The following is a 24761-nucleotide window of genomic DNA, read 5'->3' as shown; positions in this document are numbered from 1 at the left end:
TGTATGTGTTTTTGCATTTTAGTAGCTTCTACCCAGGGAGTGAAATCCGGGCAGGTTGTTATAGCTACCCTAATCCACAGGGGTCCCCCCCCCACGTCTATTTAAACCCCCTAAATCTTCCTTCCCCCTTTTAAAAACTACATTTTATCTCTGGCTTGTGGGCCAACATGCCCCTAATGAGTATTAAAACACTATCTCCTTGCAATTAGCTCATTCCTGCCTTCCCGCTCCTGATTGACAGAGCAAGCAGAAGCACCCAGAATTCTCCCTTTGGCAATAAGTGCTGATTGGGTCCTTCTACAGAGAGCGACTTCAAACTTTTTTTCTTTTTCTTTTTCTTTTTTTTTTTTTTTTAATATTTGCCTTCAGTGTCTTGGCTGAGAGAAGAGTTTTTTACCTCTCTGGGATTTTTTTTTTTTCTCGAGAGGAGTTGGGGAAGGAAGAGAGAGGATTATTTACCTGGTTGGGCTGAGTTCATTCGATTTGATTTGTTTTTTCTTTTTATTCAAACAATCATCGTAAAGCAGAAGAAAGGCAAGCGTTGGCAACTCTGGTTGAATTAAAAAAAAAAATACCCCCAAACTTTTCATCAACTTTTGGCGATGGGCTGTTTTGGATATTTCCTGTTTCTTTGTGGGCTGAGTCGAGCTATGTCAAGTTACCCAATCTGGTGGTAAGTTTGATTCTTCTTGTTCTTTTTTAATTTAAAAGGATTCCCCCCCCCCCCGCTTTTCTGCAACTCCTGCTTTTTATGATGCCTTGAAATTCTCCATTCGTTGCCCCTTAGCTAAAGAAGTGGAATTGTTCCAACCCAGGAAAGTTTTTTTTAGAATCCGCATTTCACCTCGTTTATTTAGACATTCGCTTTGTTTATTATGACTGGGTTATACCTGGTCTCGCGTCATGCTGCTGTAAAAGAGAGGGAGAAGGAGAGAGATCGAAAGTTATTTTTTTAAAAGGGCTTTGATCCTCTCCTGCGAAGAACAAAAGGCACTGGCTGAATTAAAGAGATAATGATACAAGTTGACATGAGTATTTCAAGGTGATTTTGAGCTAGTCAGGTGGAAGGAAAGGGGGGTGGAGGATGAAAACATTTCCCCCTTGCTTTAAGGAATATTTAAAAAAAAAATCAAACAAACAAGAAGTAGGTGAGACAGGATTGAACAACCTGGACTAGTTATGTAAAGAAAAGATAGAGAATTGGTTAAAGCAAGGACTGGGGCAGATTTCTCAATATAGACTTTTATATTATATAGATTATATTGTGTATTATGGGATTTGATGGTGGAGGGGTAAGATGCTGTTCCCAAAGCTTCTGGAAACTTGGAAGTGATGGGCCAGATTCGGAACTTAACTTAGGGGCTAAATCTTAATGGGTCCAGAGGAAATCAGAGCAGAATCGGGCCCTACGGGTTATATACTCTCTAGGGCAGCGAGGCTGGGGGATGCCACCTTGGCTCCACTGGAAGAGCAGACAGTAAACCGGGGGTGAGAACACCCAGATAGACGTTTGTTGTGGTGCTCTGCTCCTTGAAACCCAAATAACACCATTCGGGGAAAAGCAAAGCTCCCCCCCCCCCAGTACCAGTGGCTTCCATTCTGCAATGTGGAAATAACCACTCCGTTTCCCTCTGAATCTGGGGCGAGTTTATACCTATCGGCTCCCCTTTTCACGTCAAAACATATGATTGATAACATGGGGGGGGGGAGACAAAGCCGAAGAGGCGCATTCCTAATAAAGTTGTTGGGAACAGATCTTCGCCTGAATTCGGCTTTTTTCCTCTCTGTTGCTCTGGAACTCACAATTGCTGTCGAGAGGGAGGCGAAATAGACAAGATGCACGAAAGATACATTCGTCTCCAGTGACCAGCCTTGTAATCCAAGGGGATGGGGGTGGTGTCTCATCTAACCGTATTAATGCCCCCCCCCCCCGGCAACTTCACTGCTTCTCACAGCCCCGCTGCGGCGAGGAAAACACACCGCGGCCAAGGGAGAGCAGGTGTGAGAAAGGAAGGACAGATTTTTCCCCTCCAAAAGCAAGATGCCTGGGATAGGGTTTTCCTTGTGTAACTTGTAAATACCGTTGCAGTTCTTTATTTCCCGCCCCCCCCCCCCGGCTCAGATCGATTCAGGGCATTAATTCACTGAGACCTGATGAAACACACAGAGTGTTGTCCTGAGAGGCCGGTTGAATGTTGCACCCTATCCCTTTAAGAGATCATTTTAGCGCTTCGACCACAAAAGCACATGAAAGTAAGGGGTGCTGAGGAAGGCATGTAGCTGCAGAGCTACTGTAATTACTAAGTTTAGGTAACTGGAATGAGGGAAACCCTCACAGAGAAAGGTCCTGCTGTGGAAGCGGTTCCTGAGCAAGGCGCAGGAAACAAATACAAGGGAGCCTTTAGCAAGGCACGGGTCTGCAGAAATGCTGAGGAACCCTAGTGAGGTGCTGCAAATACCAGCTGATTTCACTGGACCCCTAAGTGCCCCAGTGAAGTTCCCCCAGCAGGAATGTGGTGCAATCTCCGGGCTGTGTCAATGTTTGCCTGCGTGTGTAGGGAAGGCAGGCAGTGTACAGCTACACCTGGGGGGCGGGGGTGATCAAAATCGCACACCCTGTGGATGCGCGCGCGCAGAGAGTATTTTCAGTAACATGCTCCAGTCTAGCCCAACGATGTTATCATGACGTCTGATCTGATCAATTCCCGAACAAAATATGCTTCCCGGGTACATTTCTGCCCATCCACTCGAACATGCTGATGTAAAATTTGCATGCGGCAATCGAGGTCTTTATTTGATAGGCGATCGAGGTTTAGGAGAAGAAAGGAGGGCGCAGGGAACTGCGGGAATCGATATTGGTAGCATACCTGGATCTGTTCTCGCTCTGTGTAGATATGTGGAGAGGAAGGGGTGTTGAAGGCAGAAACCCCAACTATTTCAGGTATGTCTGAAGCAGGGAATTCGCTTGAATGGGAGAAGGGTAATAAAATGCAAATGTGTTCCTGATAAGACAAGCAAACTGAACACCTGGACTGGAATCATTAAAAAGCGATCTTTTATTCACAGCCTCCATAGAACTTATAATTAGAAACTCTCTGCTACATTCCTGATTGGAGAAGGAAATGCATTCCACCGATACCAACATAAATATTCCCTTGTCACCTGTCCCAGGGAAAAGAGGAGGAGGGGGGGTATCTACCTTTCCCCCCCATGAAAGTCCGGGAAGATCAAATCAGTTGCAGCCAAAGTTAGAGTGAGAATCGTGACCCGACCACTGTTGAGTTTATTTCCATGCGATGCAACACGCAGGAGAAGGCGATGGGACCCCCCCCCCTCCCCCCGCTTTGCGAAAATACAGGGGAAGGAGGCTCTTCTCTCTCCTGTGTCGGCCGGGAGTTAGGGCAGAAGGGGTCGGAGCAGCACCCGTGCAAGGCTGTTAGGGCATCAGGTGTTGTTCCCTGGTGTGGGGGCGGGGGTGGGTGTGTTTTAAAACACGCACCAGGAAGCGGCGTGAGAGCTGATGCAAAGCAGCATTTTTGGCATCTCCTTTCCAAACAGGGCGAGACACCCCCGGGGCATGGAATTGCAAAGGCCATGTTGATTGGGGGGGGGGTCTTTTTGTTGTTGTGATTTTAGCGGCCTAAATCCTCCCCGGGTCTATTCCCAGGCGAGATTAGACGCCCCTCGTTTGGCTGAAGAGGAAGGCGCAGGCATTGGGTGCCCCGGGTCCTTTCAGTGGGAAAGCACAAGCCCAAGTCACATTAGAGGGGGTAGGGGAGAAAAAACCCGGAGTGCGGGGAGGTGTGGGTGTGTCGTTCTTTGGTTTTCCTGATAAGGGTTCGTATACGAACCACCAAATCTGCAGGGGGATTGAAGATTGCACTTCAGAAGGAGACTCGAAATCCGCTCTTTATTCAAGTCCCCCCCCTCAAAAAAAAAAAGAAAAACAAAAAACAAAACAAAAAAACAAAAAAAAAACCCCAAAAGCAAACCCGTATTGTGATCTGGCAATTCCAAACACTCTTATTTTGGGAGGTCCAAACTTGCTTAGTCCGAGTAAGAAGGAAACAAACAGCTCGTTGCCTCTGTTCCTCCCCCCTCATTTGTATATCACCCCCTAAAGCAGCCTGTAGCTAGTTAGAAACTTGCAGCCGAGATGAGCAATGTGCCATGCATATTCCCCTTCTGTCCCCACCATCAAACAACTGGCATAATGCCGGCCTCTGTCTAACACATAAACGGCCCTAATGCATTTAGCTCCAGGACATTTCCATTGCATTGGGCTTCTAGGCAAACTTCTCAACCAGAAAAGGCAGGCAGGGACTCGGGAAGGACATTCTCTTTATCAGCTTTGGTTGCTTAGTCTCGTCTGTGGGGTAAGCTAGCCGGACCCATACTCTGTGTGTGTGTGTTGTGTATTGTGTCTGTGTTGGGGGCGGTGGTTTCAATACACCAAGAAAGCATAATCTATCTATCTATTCTCTTAAATGGATCACCGTCCTATTTTAGCCCTGTATGGAAATGAAACATTAATGCAAGTTGAGGTGTGTGTAACTTCTGCTCAAGCGCAGAGAAGTTAGATGGAAACAAACAAACAAACAAAAACCAGCCCAAATATATTTCTAACAAATGCACGTAACTGACCAAGAATGATGGTAAAGGTGAGTTTCTTTCTTATTTTTCCTCCAAACATTTTCCCAGTGAGGGCAGATTAGATCCTGAAATATCTTATATCTTTTTTCTTTATTCTTTTTTTTTTTTTTAAATAAGATGCAACTATTTTCCCTGGGGCTAATGTTGGGATTTTAAAGTGATGGCAAGTTCCTAAAATACATCCTAGAAAGAAATGAAGTGACCTTTTTCTTTACACCAATGGGTGTCTCAGATGTCTTTTATTAGTGATGTCCTGAGACCCTGAGATGGAGGCAGGTAAATACAGTTCATTCTGTCTATAGGACCAGCTCAACTGTTTTTAGCCCTGGCAGACTAGATGCTGACCACGGTTGCTAGAGATAGGTCAGTTTCCTAGCGTACATTGATTTTGGTGATGTTACTCTGGATTTACACGGGTGTAACTGAGATCTGATCCTTACTGAGGGCCTGATCCTGTTCCCACTAAGATCCCTGGGAGCTTTCCCTTGTGTTTCACAACACAGCACAGAACTCTACTACTTGAGCTAAAAGAGACACTCCGTTAGCTAGCAGGAGGAGGAGGCTTTTGTCCTCTAGTGGTCGAGCCATCAAACAAATACTTTGCCAGGATGCTACAGAAGCTCCCTGCCCTTTTTTCAAGGGGCCGTGTAGGGAGATGGAAGAGGCAGTGAGCATTTCTACTAACATTATAAGTAATAATTATTGTTATGTATTTGTATTACTGTTGCGCCGGAGGTCCCCAGTCATGGATCAGGACTCCATTGTGCTAGGCGCTGTACAAACACAAAGCAAAAAAGATTGGTCTCTGTCCCAAGGTGCTTATAATCTAAATGTGCTTATAAACTAAATATAAGACAAGAAGAGAAAATGTAATGTGAATAGAAGACCATTTCATGAATAAAGCATGTTTAGATTTAGCTATTTCCCTGCCTGGCTGTGAGATCCATGCACAATAACACCATGTGAGTGACTATAAACATCAGCAAAACTCACGATAAGTCTGGATTCACTGCCCCATATGTGTGAATTGCACATAGTAAACAAACAGCATACATGATGAAAAGTAAATTTAGATTTTTTACAGTTCCATCAATGATCTAAAGTGTTACTAGGACTGCATATAGAAAAAGGGATCAGGAATTATTAAAGATGCTGGAGGGATTAATTTAGAAGGAAAACTAATAACACTGGTTAATACTTAGCTCTTATATAGTGGACTTTTATATATAAAAGAATACAGGGCCAATCCTGCATCAGCTAAAGCAAGGAAGGTGTGGGAAGGGAAGAGCTGTGCAATATCAAGAGCAAACAGGCACTTTAAGTTGGACAGGTCTTAATTTAAAATAAAGACAGCAAAACAAAACAAGAAAGAACAAAGGTAAAGTCCCCCCTCCACCCACCACCTGAGATAGCTGAGTGTTTATCTCCAACAATCTGCACTGAACTGAGCACTAACTAAACTGAGCACTTTTCTGGAGAAAGCAGAGTAGCTGGTGAGGTAAAGGTGCAGTGCACAGAAAACAAAGGCATAATGATTATGTATTTAAGTATGACAGAGGGAGATCTCTACATGTGAGCAGCTGGTTGCTCCACTCCACAGCCTGTCTGCTGCTGCTGTCAGCCTTGGGTACGATAATGTATTTACTTCTGCAATGCAACCAGAGTAACTGGTTAGGGCCCTCATTCTGCAATGATCTCTGTGTGAATCGATCCCTGAGCCAGTGTAGTCCCATTGAACATTGCAGGATTGGTGTACCTGCTTCGGAAGAGCCTGGATCAGGTGTTAGGAAGCCATCATCATCCCCATTCTGCCCCCAATTGCTCCAGTGCATAAACTGAGAGTGCATAACAGGCAGCGAGGGAAAGTCCAAGCTGTGCAGAGATTTGTGTGGGATGCGGACTGCCTGCTCCACCCCTGTGGTGGCTCTTTGTCTGCCTAAGTTGCTATGCAGAGCCCCTCCGTGTAATACAGTAAGTGGAACTGGAGAAAAAGCACCAAGGACGGACATGCTTGATGTGATATCAGGAGATCAGGAGTGCTAGCAGGGCTCCGGCCACAACCAGACAGGACCTCAGCAGGGAACACTGGCCTCTTGTGCTGCTCAGGAAAGATCTCTCTCCTTCAACTCTTTCTTGCCATATCAGCTACTGCTGATGAAACACTCCACGTCCTGTGCGGGCAAATGGATGATCAATGGAGAAATGGCAGTAGGATCTACAAAGGGTTGAAGGCAGGGGGGAGCCCTAATTGTGCAGAGTGATAGGAAAGGGGTACAAAACTAAGGATAACGGGAGGAGATTCTGAAAGGGAAAACATAGGTTGGATATCAGGAAAGAGTCCCTTGCAGGAGCTGTGTTAGATTGTGGAACAGTTATCAAGAAAAGTAGTCGAAGCCCCATCTATTGAGTCATTTATTTAAAACTAGATTGGACAAAGCCCTTGAAACTATGCAGTAGGAAACAACCCTGCAACAGCCCCTCGGGAATGGAACAGATGAGCTAATAGGTCGTTCGGCGTCTGTTTCTAGGATCCAGGTAAGGAAATGTAAGCCCAGGGAGCTGGGTTGTGATCTCAGTCCTGTCAGCAGAAATCAGAGTAATTCAATGGCATTACTCCAAATTTGCAATGGTTTAACCGATGGCAGAATATAGCTCCAGGATGTCTACTCTGACAGCATCACTTTAAGAACAGTGATGACAGGACCAGGTGTTCGCTCAAGGTCTGTGGGCCTGATTCAACTCTTGCTCTGATGTGACACCGCTGAGATCAGTGGAGCCACTCCAGATTTACACTGGAGTGGGTGAGAGCAGAATCACCCCCTCTATCTAGAAAGAAGCACAGATTTTTTTTTTTTTTAAATGCAAACCCAGTAGATCCAAGTTTAGACCTGGCACGCTGAAGCCTTTGAAGACCTGGGTTGAGATTTGGCAGCAACTGAGCATGTGAAGTGAGAGATGATCATTCTTTGGTGAGTGAGGAGGGAGACCTACAGGCAGGTCACCCAAGGGGCAGCATCAGCAGTGGCTGTTGGCATAAGAGCACCTAAGCAATCTCTGGAACTCTGAAATACGTATTTTGTTCACCCGCTTCTGCTCTGCTCTATTATCCATTGTTGCAGCTGAGGTTATTCAGAGGGGATGTTCTCTCTCTTCACTTCCTGTGCTATTGGCTAGTGTTGCTGTGGGCTGCTGAACAGCTGGTGTGCTCCACCCCAGAGGTGGATGCACTTCAGTAATGGGTGAAATCATTCATGCACATTAAAAATCTCACAAGTTATGATTATCGGATCATAGCAATGGCCGGTGCGCCCAATGGAGATCAGGACTCCATTTTGCCAGATGTTGTACAAAACCATAGTCAGAGGCCATCCCTGCCTTGGGAATGCTTGCAGTCTAAACTGACAAAGGGCAACAGAAATCACAACTATTATGCCCATTTTACACAGGGGAAACTGAGGCACAGAGCAATTGAGATGATTAAAGTCACACCAGAAGCTTGTGACGGGGACAGGAAAATCAAGTTTTTCTAGAATCTGAGTTAGTGTTTTATCTGGGACTCTTCCAGGCTGCCGAGTGCATTTTCAAAAGAAGCTGTTATGTACTCATTTAGGATTTGGTTTGCTCATCATAGATCGTGCGCACCCTCATATTTGTTCTTTTCAGTTTCAAGATAACTTTTTAGGTGCGCAGATGAATTGGCCACAAAAGCCTTGTGGAAGTTGAAACAGTATGTCAAAGCAAGGAAAAGTGTTTTCTTTCTCCTCCGCCCCCTCAGAAAAAGTGAACCATTTCTCTTTTTGAGACTTTTTGCCTTAAAAAGCCTCCCCCACAAAGCACTTCTACCGGTGGTCATTTATACCTATATGGTGCGTCTCTTCTGAGTGGCTCAAAGAACATCATTAACATGCATTAATCCCCCTGCAAAGAAGGTTAAATAGCATTTTATCCCCATTTTACAGATGAGGAAGCAGAGACCGAGATGTTAGAGCCCTTGCCTAGGGTCAAACGACAAGTCCATGGCAGAGCTAGGAATAGAACCCAGGAGTCCTAACTCCCACTCTCACCACTAGAAAGCAATTGTCCCCTGTCTGCCTTACAAAGCGTTACATCTTCAGATCCAGTCCTGACAGTTTTGATTCTGGAGAATCAGTGTTGTCTAGTGGGTTGTTCATCGGAGATGCTGCTGGGTGGCCCTGAGCAAGTCACTTCCCTGACCTGTGCCTCAGTTTCCCCATCTGTAAAAGGGGATGGAACCATCTCTCCTCACAGTCTAGTGCCTCCTTGTTTCTAGAAGCAGCATTACACTCATCTGCCTGTCTAGCAACCCGCCCTCCCTTTGGCTGTATCCCCTGTATTGCATTGGTTTATTCTTGTGTGCATGTTCTGGGTCTTAGTCCACGGGCCAAAATGTTTCTCTAGTCCAACATAATATGCTCCAATCAATGGTCAACAAGAAGGTCCTCTGCAGGACTACGTCAAAATTGCCAATTCCACCCTCAGGTCTGCCTCAGGACTAAGGTGATGATATTTCCCAAAGGGAAAAAGGACACCACATGGGGCTAGCCTGAACCCTCCAGTGCAAAGCTGGCCTGAGCCACTCACCTGAGCCCTGGCCCCATCCCTGCATGGGTCTGGTGTCACGGCTTGCCTGAGCCCTGTCTTCCCCCTGTGCTAGACTGGGGCTGGTGTTTCGGGTCACCCGAGCCCTGCCTCCCCGCTGCGTGGGGCTGGTATTATCGCCCCTCCCCCCAGCATTTTCCCCTACACCCCACTTTTTTTACAAAAGTGGTCATTTGTCCTGTTTGCTCTTGCTGATCAAGTTGGGACAAAGACCCACTTTCGCCCAAAAATAAAGTCAGGACGCCCGGGACAGGGTTTAAAATTGGGACTGTCCTGGCCAACACGGGACATAGGGTCGCTCTACTCAGGACATTTCTCCCAAGAGCCTGCCTTGTTCATGGTGACACTTTCCTTGCAGGACTGTCCTGCGTTCTCTTAGTTCATAGAATCATAGAAGATCAAGGTTGGAAAGGACCTCAGGAGGTCATCTAGTCCAACTCCCTTCTCAAAGCAGGACCAATCCCCAATTAAATCATCCCAGCCAGGGCTTTGTCAAGTTGGGCCTTAAAAACCTCTAAGGAAGGAGATTCCACCACCTCCCTAGGTAACCCATTCCAGTGCTTCACCATGCTCCTGGTGAAAAAGTTTTTCCTAATATCCAACCTAAACCTCCCCGCACTGCAACTTGAGACCATTACTCCTTGAGACCATTACTTCTCTACAGTTTCTCCTCTCCTTGGCTTCTTATAATGCTCAGGTGTCTAATGATCCTTACCTAGCTTGACCCCTCTGGCCGGAAGGCAATCTGTCTAGCAGGTGATGGGAGAAATCCCATCACCCAGGGATTATGATACTGACCTCCTTGGTCAAGGCTTCTGAGATCTACCAATAAAAAATGCCATATAAGAGGAGCTACATATAAATACTTCACCTCTCTGTGCTTTCATTTTCCACCCTTTGTCTAGTTAGATTGTAAGCTTTTAAGGCAGAGTGTTTGTACAGCCCTGAGCACAATTCTTGATCTTACTTGGCACTATTGTATTACAAACAATAACTGTTATTACATGTAGGAGTGCATGCAAGTTTGTGCTGTGTCCCAGAATTATCCTTTTTTCCCCCTATAAAAGTTCCTGTAAGAAAATGAAGTATGTGAGTTTTGCTCATGGGGGGAAGGGGGATAAAAAGTGACTTCTGCCAATATGCTGTTGTTCTTCTCCCTGTTTTTCTTTTGTGGCTGACTCAGGTACTTTCGTATTCCTAGAGTGCGTGATTCAAATAGCCAGACTGACTTTCAAAGGACTTTATGGGTGTAATGACAGCGCTTAACAAACATTACACAAGTGTGTCACAGAAGGAAATCCTCCTGGCTCTGAGTCACAGTGAGCTGCGTTTGGACAGCTGAGAGTTATACAGCACTGTGATGTGGCTACTGGCATGTGTGATATAAACTTGCAGTTCTACGCTGTGTTTTCCAGTAGGCAGAGAGAAGCCGAGCCTATTATCATTGAAGCCAATAATAACCTCCGCTCCCCTCCGTTGGAACGGGATCGGGCCCACAGTCAGTGTCTCCAAGTGCAAAATTAGAACTAGTCCTCCAGCCCGAGCAATGCAGGTTCTGAACACAGGGGTTCTGCTGCATGGGGCCAGGATAAAGCGAGGCTTAGCTGTGGGTCTGACCCCTGCTGACAGCAGAACTGTGTCATCCTGGGGGCTCCCTCTGCCCTAACTTGGAGGATCTCCTTTGTGGGCCTAATCCAAAGACTCCCATTGATTTCAATGGGCTTTGGGGCCCTAATCCTGCAAAGACTGATAGACATGCTTGGCTTTATGCCATTGATTTCAGTGCCTAAAATACCTTTGAGGAGTGGGGCCTTAGTGCTTACTACACTCTTGAAGGAGCTCAGATACTACAGTGATGGGCAGCGCAGTGTAAGAACCTGAATAGGACAGAATAGGGGCAGGTAATGAGGGATAGAGATGGGGCCGGTGGATCCACGACTACATAAACCTACATAAACCATCTACACATACATACCTGGGGTGTAAGCTGGGGTTACCACAGCCCGGAGGATGTGCTCACAGCTGTGTAGTGGTTCCCTTGCCATTCCCCAGCCTGGGGGAACGGGGAGGAATCCTTGACCTTTTTCTCCAGACTCTCGCAGTTCACCCCTGAGCACGGTCTAGGCCTCCCTTCAGCATTGCGGTGATCAGCTTGGGGTTCCGTACAGTTCCATACTGTATCGGCATGGGGTTCCAACACGTAGCAAAAGCCTTATGGGCCGAATGCATCTGGTGCGAGTGCTCATGTTCTTAACATGCTTCAGAGCCAGGTTCTTGTGCTGTGCGCCTCTCTGCAGTATCTAGGGTATGTCTACACTGCATGCGACACCCCGATTTGTGGACTTGGTGTCTTCTAGCCCTTGCCTGAGCGTCCACACTACATTGTCGACATGGGTTTCCACTTGCTGGACCCGGGGCTCGCAGTCATGCTGATGTATCCACACTATACTACATAGAGCTTGTGCCTCGGGTCTGTGGCTTGACCTGCGTCCACACTACAAAATGACAGGGCTTTGACCCGAGTTGCAGCATTACTTGGGCTCTGACCTCCTGCCCCCTTAGTAGCATCCTAGGACTCAGATTCTGAGTGTTTGCTGTCCCGAGTCAGACTGATTTGAGTGTGGACGGAAAGAGGGCTGGGCTCAAACCAGAGTCAGAGCCCAGGTTTAGTGTGCAGTATAGACATACCGATAGTGCCTTCTAGTAGTGCCTTAAGCAATGTGACTACACACCTCCCATTCCACGCATCTCCTTATCCGACCTTTAAACTTGGACTCTCCTGATGCCATTTACCCACCAACTTTCCTCTCTTCCTTTATTTTTGGAAGTCTTGCCCGGCACGACCTTTACAAAAAATGATCAAATGCATCCTAGATGTTTTTCCAAACGTTACCACTTTTTTCACTGACATTTGAACACAAACTCACATTTTCTTAACTCCCTACCATAGGGGGCTCCCTTTAGAGATAGCCTCTGAGCCGAAGGAAATCCTAAGCATCACAAAGGCATTGCTCCTTACTGTACTTGTTTGTCAGCTGAATATTTAAGCTCCCCTTCTCTTCTCAGTGACACCGACAATGAAATAGCACTTTACATTTCTATAGCACTTTCTATCAAAGGCTCTCAATGCCTCTTAGCCCTGCTCTCCCCACTTTTTGTACTGGTATAGCTTTATGGGTACGTCTACACTGCAACCCCTCTCCTCCTTCCCGCGGCAGCAAGTCTCGGAGCCCAGGTCTACAGACTACGGACTCCCAGGGCTCAGGCTACAGCTCTTCAAAATAGTAGTGTAAATATTCCTGCTCAGGCTCTGAGACCCACGCCCCTCGCCGGGCTCCAGAGCCCGAGTGGGAATGTCTACACTGGTATTTTTAGTGCTGTAGCAGAAGCCCCGCGAGCATGAGTCTGTAGACCCGTTTCAGAGTAGCAGCCGTGTTAGTCGGTATTCGCAAAAAGAAAAGGAGGACTTGTGGCACCTTAGAGACTCAAATAAAGTTGAGAGACTTAAATAAATTTGACTCAGGAGAGTCCAAGTTTAAATGCTCAAATAAATTGGTTAGTCTCTAAGGTGCCACAAGTCCTCCTTTTCTTTCTGTAGACCCGGGCTCTGAGACTTGCTGCCGGGAGATTTTTTTGCAGGGTAGACATACTCTTCGTTGTCTAAGGGGATGATTTTTTTACTGATATAGTTCAAGCAATACAATCCCTAGGCTGGACACAGTTACACTGGTAGAAAGGTGGCTTTGCTAAAGCTGAGAAACCTCATGCCAGCACGAAAAGGGGTTAAAGAGAAGACAAGGCCACAGGCCCAGCTAGCCCTGCAGCCATGGCCAGGCCTGGAGGGAGAAGACTAGGAGAGAGTCTGGCTCAGTTGAGAGCTGACTGGTGAAGAGGCAGGAGCTAGCTGCCTCCTTAGATGTGGGGAGAGTCATTAGGAGCTTGAGAGCTGGGATAGCCACCGGGAAAGAAGCCCTGAGTCCCTGACCAAGGGAGACAGCTGAGGAAATTGGGGACCACCCAGCAATGAGTGACCTGTGTTTCCGAGCTATCTTACGTTCAATCTCCAATCTTACCTCTGTCCCGCCCAGAGGGACCGGAGGCTGCAAAAGGTCCACGAGGGGGCGCTACTTGAGTTGCGCCATTATAGGCTGTTTGGACCATGCTCCAAACTGAAGAGACAGAGGTAGGAAGTAGCCCGGGGCAGTGGACTTGGACTCTGCTGGGAAGATCCCGCCAGCGTTGCTTCAGACAGAGCCCTGGTGGAGAGGGAGGGCCCGGGTCCCTCTACCACATCACCTTAAGGACTGAGGCACCTCATTCAGGGAAGCAAGGGGCCGGAAGTCAGGCGCTCCAACCATTAGGCAGCCTAGCCCTCCAAGCACCCTATTACAGCGCCTTGTACCAGCATAGCATATTTGCACACAGGAAAAGCTACAGTATAAAGCACTTTCCTAGTGACGTATAACTGCACCTATACTAATGTGATGGTACCGCTTTAACTACTCAATGATTGGCAGTTTTTCTAAAATATATGCCCTTGTTCAAAGAGGAATTAATTCAGCCAAGTCCTATGGACTGTGTTATGCAAGAGGTCAGACTAGATGATCACAGCAGTTCTTCCTGGCTTTATAATCTATGAACCATAGCAGGGTAGCTAACGAGTTTTGGTTTGTGCGTAGACGAGCCCTTATAAGTATGTATCACAGCACCCTGTGAGAGAGGTAAATCTTTCCAGAGCCGGTATACATTTTTCACATGCTAATTCTTTACATAGAAGAAAATGGTCTTTTGTCAAAACCAAAACTTTTTGCCCCCAAATTGTTGACGTTATCTATATTTCCCATGGGGGAAGGGGAGAATTTTCCAAATTGTTTAGTGTGATTTTTGGTATTTACTGAAACCTGTTTTATTACTGGAAAGCCAGGATTCCTGTCAACAAAATGTTTTGGAAATGATTGCAGTGCAAATTTTAATTGGAAAAAAAATTGTGGAAAATTTCACCTGTTTCAAACCCTGGGAAATAGAAAAAACTTCGGAATTTCATAAATGTTTATGAAATTGTTTTTCTGTGTCTCAACGAGCTCTAAATGTTACAATCATAGATTCATCAATACACAGAGTTTAAGGCCCAGTCTGACCTCCTGCATATCACAGGCCATTACGTTTCATCCAGCTAACCCTGTATTAAGCCTAATAAACATCTCCCAGAAAGACATCCAGTCTTGATCTGGAGACTCAAGAGATGGAAAATCCACCACTGCCCTTGGTAGTTTGTTCCAATGATGAATGACCCTCTCTGTTACCAAATTTGCTCCTTAATTCTAATTTGAATTTGTCTGGCTTCAACATCCACCCACCAGTTCTAGTCCTTTCTCCATATAAACTACTTGTACATATATCATTGTAATCCCCTTTCCACAGACGGGGAAACTGAGGCACAGAAAGGTGATGGACATGAGATGGTATCACTTGATGATGACCTGTTCTGTTCATTCCTTCTGAAGCACCTGGCCTTGGCCACTGTCAGAAGACAGGATACTGGGCTAGACGGACCTTTGGTCTGACCCAGTATGGCCGTTCTTATGTTCTTATGTGATTTGCAGAGTTCTCAGCCTCAACATTCTCCAACAATTGTCAGTGGGTCATCTCAGTCGGGGCTTGGAGTGGTCCTGTTATGGAAAAAGGGGTTTGAACCCCTATTGTAAAGGAAGACATAGGTTCCATATCTCATGAAGCGTTGCCCCCTGCTTAAAGCACAAGCTCAGCCTTTCTTTCAGTTATGCTACTTGGCTTCTCTTTGGAGAGGTCAGTTTCATTTTCAGCACAGATATGCTGTCTGCAGCTGTGGGCGGCAGCCAGCTAGCCTTTGAATGGAACGAGTTCTTTCTTTCTTTCATTGTGTCTTGAGGCACATCGGTGGGAGACGGCACACCTCCATTGCCCATGGGTGCCACTCCTGCCTCAAGTGCAACTCTGCTGAGATCCTCACCCACACAAACATCTTCTCTGTTTAGTGGCTATATCTGTCTCAGCCTTCCCAAAGTGTCTCCAGACTTCAGCGTGAGCAAAATGCTGCCAACCACGACCACCATCCTCTCCCATCCTGCTCCAGGGCCACCAGCTCCCGTTTATATAGCAAGGACCCAGCTCAAAACTGCCTTATAAAAATAATTGGCTTTTTCTTTGCTGCTTCACTTCCTTGCCTCCCATTTAACCTCAGCCTCATCTCAGTGCAAAGGAACAACCCTACCTCTGACGATGTCGTCTCCTTCTCTGCATTTCCTACAGTCTGGAACGGCCTCACCCTAGCTCTGTGTTTTATTTATTTATATATGTATTTCAGCCGACTGGAAATGGATCCTTTCTCCCTTCTTTGCCCATAAGAGCATAAGAATGGCCATACTGGGTCAGACCAAAGGTCCATCTAGCCCAGTATTCCGTCTTCCGACAGGGGCCAGTGTCAGGTGCCCCAGAGGGAATGAACAGAACAGGTGATCCATCCCCTGTCGCCCATTCCCAGCTTCTGGCAAACAGAGGCTAGAGACACCCTCCCTGACCATCCTGGTGAATAGCCATTGATGGACCTGTCCTCCATGAACTTATCTACTTCTTTTCTGAATCCTGTTATAGTCAATATCTCATAACTTCTCTTTCCCAGGTCATTAATTATTAGTTTCCTCCAGTTTGGGATGCAGTTTGAATGACGGGTGCTGCACAGATTGTCTTTTTTAAAGGGACTTATTTTTTTTCAATGGAGTTCACTTTATAGGACAAAAAATAAATAAAATGAAAGGGCCAAGACCACCCATGCTATAGTGTAGGACTGTGAAACAAACCTTTCCATTAGCTGAACACCCAATGAGGCCTTCTTCTAATTCCAAGAACGTGAACCTTCAGAAGGGAGGGAAATATATACAATTATGTGGAGAGTGTCTTAATTTACAGTTTTCCTTCCTCTTCTGTCCCAACAATCATAATGTGACAGACGATGTTCTATGGCATGATATAAGAGTGCTCCAAATCATTTCGGGCTCAGGAGACATTCATGTTGAAATTTCTCATTGCTTTACGATGCTGTCTTTGAATGTGAAGAAACAAGTTAGGAAGTGCTCTTGGCCAGCAGATAGGGCCCGATCCAACGCCCATTGAAGTCAATGGAAAGGGTCCCACTGAGGTCAGCTTATCTGGAGATCAAGCATTCTCTTAGAGGGAGGATAGTCTTGTGGTTAAGGCACTGAACCAGGAGATCAGATTCCTGGCTCTTCCACAGACTCCATGTGTGATCTTGGGCAAGTCATTTAAGCACAGATCTTAAAGGTTTTTAGGTGAAAATAAATGGGAGTTGGGTGCCTAAATACCTTGAGGGTCCTGGCCTTAGTCTTTTGGTGTTCAGTTCCTCACCTGTTAATGAGGAGTATCCCTACCTCACAGGGGTGTTACCAGGATAAATCCCCTGCTCAGATTCTATGGTGATGAGGGCTCCATAAGTACCTAGATAGATATGAACAGACCAATTGTTGTCAAAGGAGCTACTTATGAATTGTCATCTCCTGGCCCTCTCCTACTTAGCGAGAGCAGACATTGCGCATTTGATTGCAGAGCACCAAACACGACATCAGGCCAGTCCCAGAAGACCCGTTAAATCAACCGATTGCACATGCCTTCAGAAGCCTGCGTGTCTGCCATACAGTGTCGCGTCCATCGTGTGATGGAGTCCCGGGGACACTGTGCTTGACTGAAGCATAGCCCTTGGAGAAGCTGTGGTAGTCACTGCAGATCTGGGGCTGGTTTCGCACTTCTGAAAATGTCGGGAGGCCTGTGTTGGTACAGTCCATGCCTATTTAATGGTGAAGGATACTGGGAACATATGAACCCAGAGCATGCAGTTATGTAGCAGATGGCTCTAGCGAAAGGTAAAATGATGTTAGAACATGACACCTGACTCTGTTGAAATAAAGGGTCAGAGAGAAGATCACACAGGAAATCTGATCGAACCCAACCCAAGTCACCCAAATTCCAGGCCAGTGGCCTATCCAATAGACCCTCCTTTCTAGAGAGCGTTTTCCCTCAACCCCCCTCCCCCAAATCTGATTCATGCGGGGCCAGCGTTAGGGGGTAGATAGCAGGGCACGCCACAGGACAGCCCGCGAAGCTAAATTACTTCCTATCTACAGAATCACAGTGAGTAAATGTAATGTGAGTAGTACAGTAATTTAATCTCTAAAAGTGAAAATAAATCACACTAAAGCAGCAGTTTCCAAACTGTGGGGCACGCCCACCTAGGGGGGCACAGAGGAACATTCGCGGGGGCGAGTGGCATTGCCAGGAGGCTTGGCCTTCAGTCCGGGGCTTTGGCTTCAGCCCCAGGCGGCAGGAGGCGAGGTGAGGGCCTACTCCTTAGGTTCTTCCCTGGCCCGCAGTGAGTCTAAAGCTGGCTCTGGATCTATCTGTCTGAAACTGGCCACTGCTATGAGCAATAAGTCTGCTGAAGCTCAGACGCACCATCACCCAGAGACACATGCCTGTTGAACCAGCCCACGATCCACGTCTCTGTTCAGAAGCCACGTGCCACAGATGAACACCAGATCACAGCAGAGTATTGAGGCTGGGGCTGGGTGTGGAGAGATAAAGGACCTGACAGTGAACGAGTGAGTGTGGCAGAAAGAGGGTGAAGGAGAGATACAAAGACGAAAGCTAGGGAGGAAAGAGGGAAGGAGGAGGTGACTGAAGGAAAGGGAAGGAGAGAGGATTGGAAGAACAAGGGAGGAAAAGAAAAAAGAGAAGAAAAGACAATAGACTATATCGAAGGAATGTATGAACGTCCTTCTGTCACTTTCCCTAGCTATCTTCAGCATATCTCCCTGATTGTCACTAAAACCACACTCTAAAAACCATCACCCTCTTAGGACAAGTCTTTTCCCCTTGAAAATCTGTTCACACCATAAACTGTTTTTAATTGTAAACACTCTTGACAGACCTGATTTTCCGAGGGCAGGTGCTCATCGCTTTCTGATACTCTGGCTCCTTCAGAGTCATAGAATCATAGAATATCAGGGTTGGAAGGGACCTCAGGAGGTCATCTAATCCAATCCCCTGCTCAAAGCAGGACCAATCCCCTGGTGCCTAAAGTCAGGGCCCCATGATCCCTCATCACTTTGGAAAATTGCGGCCACTCTCCTGACCTGTTTAACTAGTGTAAACATTTGCATCCAGCTCAGGTTCTGGCAACTCATAGCTAGCTCGCTTATTTCTTTGAGTGTTAATCCGTCTGTCAGACTGTCCTATTGAGAGGTTTTAGTTTTTGTTTTGTTTTGGAGAGTTCACATTCTGCTGATATCACAGCAAACACTTGGTGTCTTTCTTTACTTGTCAAAGACCTCAAGCAGTTTTTGATCAGCATACGTCTACAAAAGCTGCATGCTGCAGAAGCTAAAGGAACGGGCATGGTTAAGAGATTTTGCTGGATAACACGTGTGTGTCAGTGAATCTTGTGCCCTCTGTTCTTCACAACAGAATTGCCAACCCCAAGCATTCAAAGTTCATGAGTCAGGCCTCCTAAAATCATGAGATTGGCTTAATATCATGAGATTTTTTTTAAGAACAGTTAAAGTTATGTTTCTTTTATTTGCCTTCTGGGTTCTGAACCTTTAGGGTTGACATTGTCAAGCTTTTCTCTGCAACCATCAGAGCTAGAAACTTATTTTTTAAAACACTGAAAGTTGAGAATTTCACCCAATCACAGGATTCCAGACACTGGAGCTTTAAGAAAAACACCAAATACCTCGACTCGTGATAAAATGGTGAGAGTTGGCAACACTGATAAATTTCAAACTTTTGCTCAGCAGTGAAGGTAGAGTTTGTATCATTTCAGCTGGAGCCACTGTCAGTTCCTAAACACCAAAATCTGACCAATTCCTTCTGTTGTCTGTTAGTATTTCTCTGAGAGCTCCACGCCGGAGACAGCCTTGGCATTCTCAGGGAGGCCTGCAAAAGAGTTTTTTCCCCCATTCCTCATAATTGTAAAGGACTCTTGTCCAGCATGATCACATCACTATGCCCAGGGCTGGCCTGAGTATTTTGGGGATGATACTTTGTCGTATACCTCAAACTTTACTGTCTACATAATCTTCTCCTCCCTAATTACCTGCTATTGTCTCTTAGCCCCACTTTCCTCCCACCATTTATGCCAACTTCAACTCTCCATTTGGCTCCTTCTCCAACCACCACTTTACCCTCCTCTGAATTGATCTCTGGGGTCACTCACCTCTTCATCAAATCCTTACTCCAAATCTGCCTCTCCCATGATGCCTGTGTTGGTCTCCTTCTTAAGGCACACAAAGTTTGTATTTATACTGCTATTGAAACATGAGCTAACTCTAATATGGCTGTAGCCATGGCCTGGTGTTGGCTGCAGCCTGTAGATCTCTGCAGCCCTGAACTCCGTCTTCCAAGACAGAAAACCTTTAGTCTCTGCCACTCTCTGACATAACAGTAGTAGCTGCTTCACATGATGCCCACCAGAAATTAGCCAACTAACGACTGATGATAATACCCAGTTCTTATCGTCATCTCTAAAGCCCTTCACAAATATTATCCCCATTTTACAGATGGGGAAGCTGAGGCATGGAAAAAGGAAGTGATTTGCCCAAGATCAGCCAGCAGTAGAGCCAGGAACAGAAGACAGGTCTCCTGAGGGCCAGTTCAGTACTCCAGTCACTAGTCCAGCCTGCTTCCTGACTAGCTCAGTGGCTAGTTGAGGATAGTTGCTATTTATTACAAGGGGGGAAATGCTGATTATATTTTTCATTCCTCTCCCTCCACCCTTTGGTCCTAATCCAAAGCCTACAGAACTCAATGGGTTTCTTTCCATTGACTTCAATAGACTTTGGATCAGGCTCTTTGTCTATTGTCCTAGATTTTGAGCTCTTGAGGATCAAATTGCTGAGCACTTTGGCCTGGATCCAGTAAATCACATAAGCATGTATTTAATTTAAGCATGTGAGCAGTGCCATTGGCTTCAATTATGCTTAAGTGTTTTGCTCCATCAGCCCCAAGGAGCTCAGGATGGAGCCCCAGGAGAAGGGACTATGGCTTACCATATGCTTGGCCAACACCTAGCACATTATTGTGGGTGCTACCAGAACACGTATCATAATCATGGATATTAGCAGTATGTGCGTGGATCTCTAGGTCCCCTACCATCCCAACTCAGAAGAGCACAAGGAGCCCGACTGCATGAGCTGGGGTTTGTGAATCTGCCAGCATGGTGCAAAGTTTGGTGAGGGGCAGTTTTCCAAATAAGCTGGGAATCCCAGGGCTCTGAGATCTCCAGCCACTGCAGGATTTTGTGTGCATCCTAGTGGGCTTCGGTTCATGCCTCCTGCAGCACACCAGTAAGCAAGTTACCCTTCTTCCTCTGTGTCCAGTTGAGATGATATGAGCTTCTTACAGTTGTTAGCTGGGAAGGCTTCTGCTTTTAGCTGTGGAGGTCCCCGGCTCAGTCCCTGATGTGGGCCAAAGTGACAGCTGTCACAATGACGCTTCCTGAACGTAGCCGGCTTAACGATCATAGCCCCTCTGAGAAGCAGCGGAATATTTCACAGAAGTGGAAAGCGCAGGCTGGAGAGGTTTAAAAAACATGGGTGGGTAAAGTTAGGCACTTAAATTAATATTTACGCATTGCAATAAAAGTGACCCACGTGCAGCTCTCCTTGAAGTCAATGGAAGCTATGGGTGCTCAGCACCTTTCCATCCAGATGTTTAACTTTATGCACCCAAGTTTCAAAAGGTTGGTCTGTGTGATTTGCAAAGGGTCACAGAGCCGGCGTCAGAGCTGAAGCCAGTCCCATTGCCGTCTCCATTGGATTAGGGACCTGGGGGTCATGAATAGGTGTCCATACCTTAGCCATACTGCTAAATGAGAGGAGGTCTTGATTACGTCCCGGATAGACAGGAAGGGGATTGCAGGGAAAAGCAGGTCACAGTAGGGCTTGTCAGGAAATTTTGGATTAAATATTTTTGAGTCGGAAATCCCCAATTTGTCAAAATTGCAACTTTTCATGGGGTAGAGTCAGTTCTGACAAAGTTCTCGACTTGAAAAAATGTTGGAGAAATGTTTTGTTTTGGTATTTTGGGAACGAACAGTTCCAGCTTTTCCAGTTCACAATGACTTTTCATTTTTAAATTGAAGCTTATTGAAGTCAAGAAAAAAAAGGGTCATTCAGATTGAAACGAAACATTTCAAAATGATCCACATGAAATATTTGGATTGTCCTGGACCTCCTTTTTTATTTTTTTTTTTCAGATTTTCACAAAAGTTTTAAAGGGTTTGACTTTTTGTCCCAATTAAGGATAGGAAAATTTTTCAAGACCTTGAAAATGTTCACGGGATGGGAAAACCATTTCCCCTTCAGCTCTAGATCACAATGTACCAAAAGTTGAGAGCCATGACACAAGCTCATTCCAATTCCCATGCAACAGAGCTGCTCTTTCTTATAGCCAGAGCTCAAAGGATGGTCCAGTGGTTAGCATGCTTGTCTGGGATTTACATAAGAATGGTCATACTGGGTCAGACCAAAGGTCCAGCTAACCCAGTATCCTGTCTACCGACAGTGGCCAATGCCAGGTGCCCCAGAGGGAATGAACAGAACAGGTAATCATCAAGTGATCCATCCCCTGTCACCCATTCCCAGCTTCTGGCAAACAGAGGCTAGAGATACCCTCCCTGCCCATCCTGGCTAATAGCCATTGATGGACCTATCCTCCATGAGTTTATCTAGTTCTTTCTTGAACCTTGTTATAGTATTGGCCTTCAGAACATCCTCTGGCAAGGAGTTCCACAGGTTGACTGTGCGTTGTGTGAAGAAATACTTCCTTTTTTTTGTTTTAAACCTGCTACCTATTAATTTCATTTGGTGACCCCTAGCTCTTGTGTTATGAGAAGGAGTAAATAACACTTCCTTATTTACTTTCTCCATATCAGTCATGATTTTATAGACCTCTGTCATATCCCCCCTTAGTCATCTCTTTTCCAAGCTGAAAAGTCCCAGTCTTCTTAATCTCTCCTCAGATGGCAGCCGTTCCATACCCCTAATCCTTTTTGTTGCCCTTTTCTGAACCTCTTCCAATTCCAATATATCTTTTGTGAGATGGGGCAACCACATCTGCATGCAAGACCCTGGTTTAATTTCCTGCTTTGACAATGGCTTTCTGTGTCACCTTGGGCAAGTTATTTAATCTCTCTAAGCCTCTGCTCGGTCCCTCAGCTGTAAACTGGGGAGAATAGCACTTTCTTACCTCGCAGGGGTGCTGTGAAACTAGACCCAGGGCAGGGTTATGAAGTGCTCAGATGCTACAGCAGTGGGGGGCCAGATAAGTATCTAGGACAGATAAACAGATCATGCTGGCAGCTCAGCAGAAGAGTTGGATCCCTGAGGGGAAGGAGCTTGCAATATCTTCGGTTGCTTCTGGAGTAGTTCTCAAAGTCAGTGGAGCCATCGCTATGATTTTCCAGACCCCCGGGGCCAGCCTGAGGTTCTTGTGAGCCAGCTCCAAGAGCAAACCAAGAGCCATCAGCATAAGGGGGGAACCGGGTCAGCATAGCTGGGAACTGGCCAATACTGGCTGCACACAGAGCACTGCTTGAAAAAGTTACCTGAGCTGTGTTCCACTTTCCAGTGAAAAGGCACTTTCCTGGGTGAAAGTGACAGCAGCAGGTTTCTCAAAGGCTTTGCTCGTAATGGGCCCAGATTTCACACATGCGTGGCTCCGGTTGCCCATTTTAGGCGCCTAGTGGCGGATTTAAATTGGGAAGCTTTGAATCAACCCTCAGAGGCCTGAAACAAGTAACTTTGGCCACCCAAAGAACAATAATCAAGGAAAAGCTCTTTCCACGGTTGCATTTTTACCTGTGTGTGTTGGCAGGGTCCCGTTCACTACCTGCGCTGGACACGCAGTGCCCAAGGAATGCCACTGAGGTGGGGGCCAGCTGGCACTTGGGAAGGTGAAGTCCAGCTTCCTGACAGTGGCTGATAACTTCTTTCAGATGCCATGAGTGTTTGTCAAATCCTTGACCATACACAGTGAAACCGTCTGGATCTACCAGGCAAAGGACCCAGTGCCCCGGTCACTCACCTAGGGCTGTCCTGTGGATTCTTTTCCGTGCCACTTCCATTAAACAATGAAAACTGGGGGGCATGCATTGCAAATGCCACCAGGCATCAAACAGCAGTGAAAGTGGCTTCTTCCCATGGAAATGCAGGCCTGGACTACACTGAGGACTTACGCTGGCATGACTACGTCTCTCCGGGGTTGTGAAAAATCCATACCACTCAGGGACGTAGCTAGGCCAACCTAACCCCGGTGTAGACAGCGCTGGGTTGATAGAAGAATTCCTCTGCCAACCTCACTGCCGCCTCTCGGGGAGGTAGATTAAATACAGCAGCAGGAGTTTGACTCCGGTTGCTGTCGTGAGCGTCTACACACTGAAGTGCCACCACAACAAAGCTGTAGCTTTTGGAGTGGAGACATAGCCTCAGTCTGCTCTGTGCCTTGTAGAAGAACGGAGTCTGCCAGTATCTAGCTGTGGGTTGATGCCACAGGAAGCCGATGAGAGTCAAGAATTAAAGAAGATTCAAAAAGGGGTTGGATAGTTACATGGATATCAGGAATATCCAGAGTGATCATAACTAATGACAATAAACATCGTGGATGGGGTATAAGACCTTGTGATTCAAGTCTTAAGCCAATCTTTAACTCTTAGAGATTAGAATGGGATGGATGTCGGGGGCAAGTTATTCCACATCTACCTACCTACTGCAGGGTTCTTACACCTCCCTCTGATGCATCTGGTACTGGCTGCTCTCAGAGACAGGATAGGAGACCTGATGGACCACAGGTCTGGTCCAGTGTGGCAATTCTATGGAAATGAAGAGCGTTGTCCCCAGTGTGGTATGCTAAATCTCATCCTTGCAGACAGATAACTGTAGTGGACACAAAAGCAATATGTATCTTCACACATTTTACAGAGCAGACCATCACTCTCAGTTTGAGCTAGCTGGAAAACAGCTTTTCTGTCCCAGGAAAATAATTAAAAAGAAAAGGAGTACTTGTGGCACCTTAGAGACTAACCAATTTATTTGAGCATGAGCTTTCGTGAGCTACAGCTCACTTCATTGGATGCATGCATCCAATGAAGTGAGCTGTAGCTCACGAAAGCTCATGCTCAAATAAATTGGTTAGTCTCTAAGGTGCCACAAGTACTCCTTTTCTTTTTGCGAATACAGACTAACACGGCTGTTACTCTGAAACAGGAAAATAATTGAGATTCTGAATTTTTTTTTTCCCCATCCCCAGTTGGGACAGAAAGATACAATTTGTCACGAAATGCAATTAAAAAAAAGTGTTTCGGGTCAAATGAAATGTTTCCTTAGAATAAATTTGGAAAGTTGCCTTTCAATGTCAACCATTTCTTTCAAACCAAAAGGAAA

General features: G+C 46.2%; 1 protein-coding gene across 1 annotated transcript in view; it reads left to right on the top strand.

Moving 5' to 3' along the window:
* Positions 1–602: 602 nt before the first annotated feature.
* WNT3A (Wnt family member 3A) overlaps positions 603–24761 on the top strand; it is a 117873-nt gene continuing 93714 nt past the window's right edge. The window contains exon 1 of the mRNA XM_073329597.1: positions 603–673. Coding sequence (XP_073185698.1) covers positions 603–673 — 71 coding nt within the window. The remainder of the gene's footprint in view (positions 674–24761) is intronic.

The sequence above is a fragment of the Lepidochelys kempii genome, chromosome 2 (assembly GCF_965140265.1).
Source record: "Lepidochelys kempii isolate rLepKem1 chromosome 2, rLepKem1.hap2, whole genome shotgun sequence".
In the NCBI taxonomy this organism is placed as follows: domain Eukaryota; kingdom Metazoa; phylum Chordata; order Testudines; family Cheloniidae; genus Lepidochelys; species Lepidochelys kempii.
The sequence above is the reverse complement of the archived record's forward strand: the minus strand, read 5'-3'. Positions and strand labels throughout refer to the sequence as shown.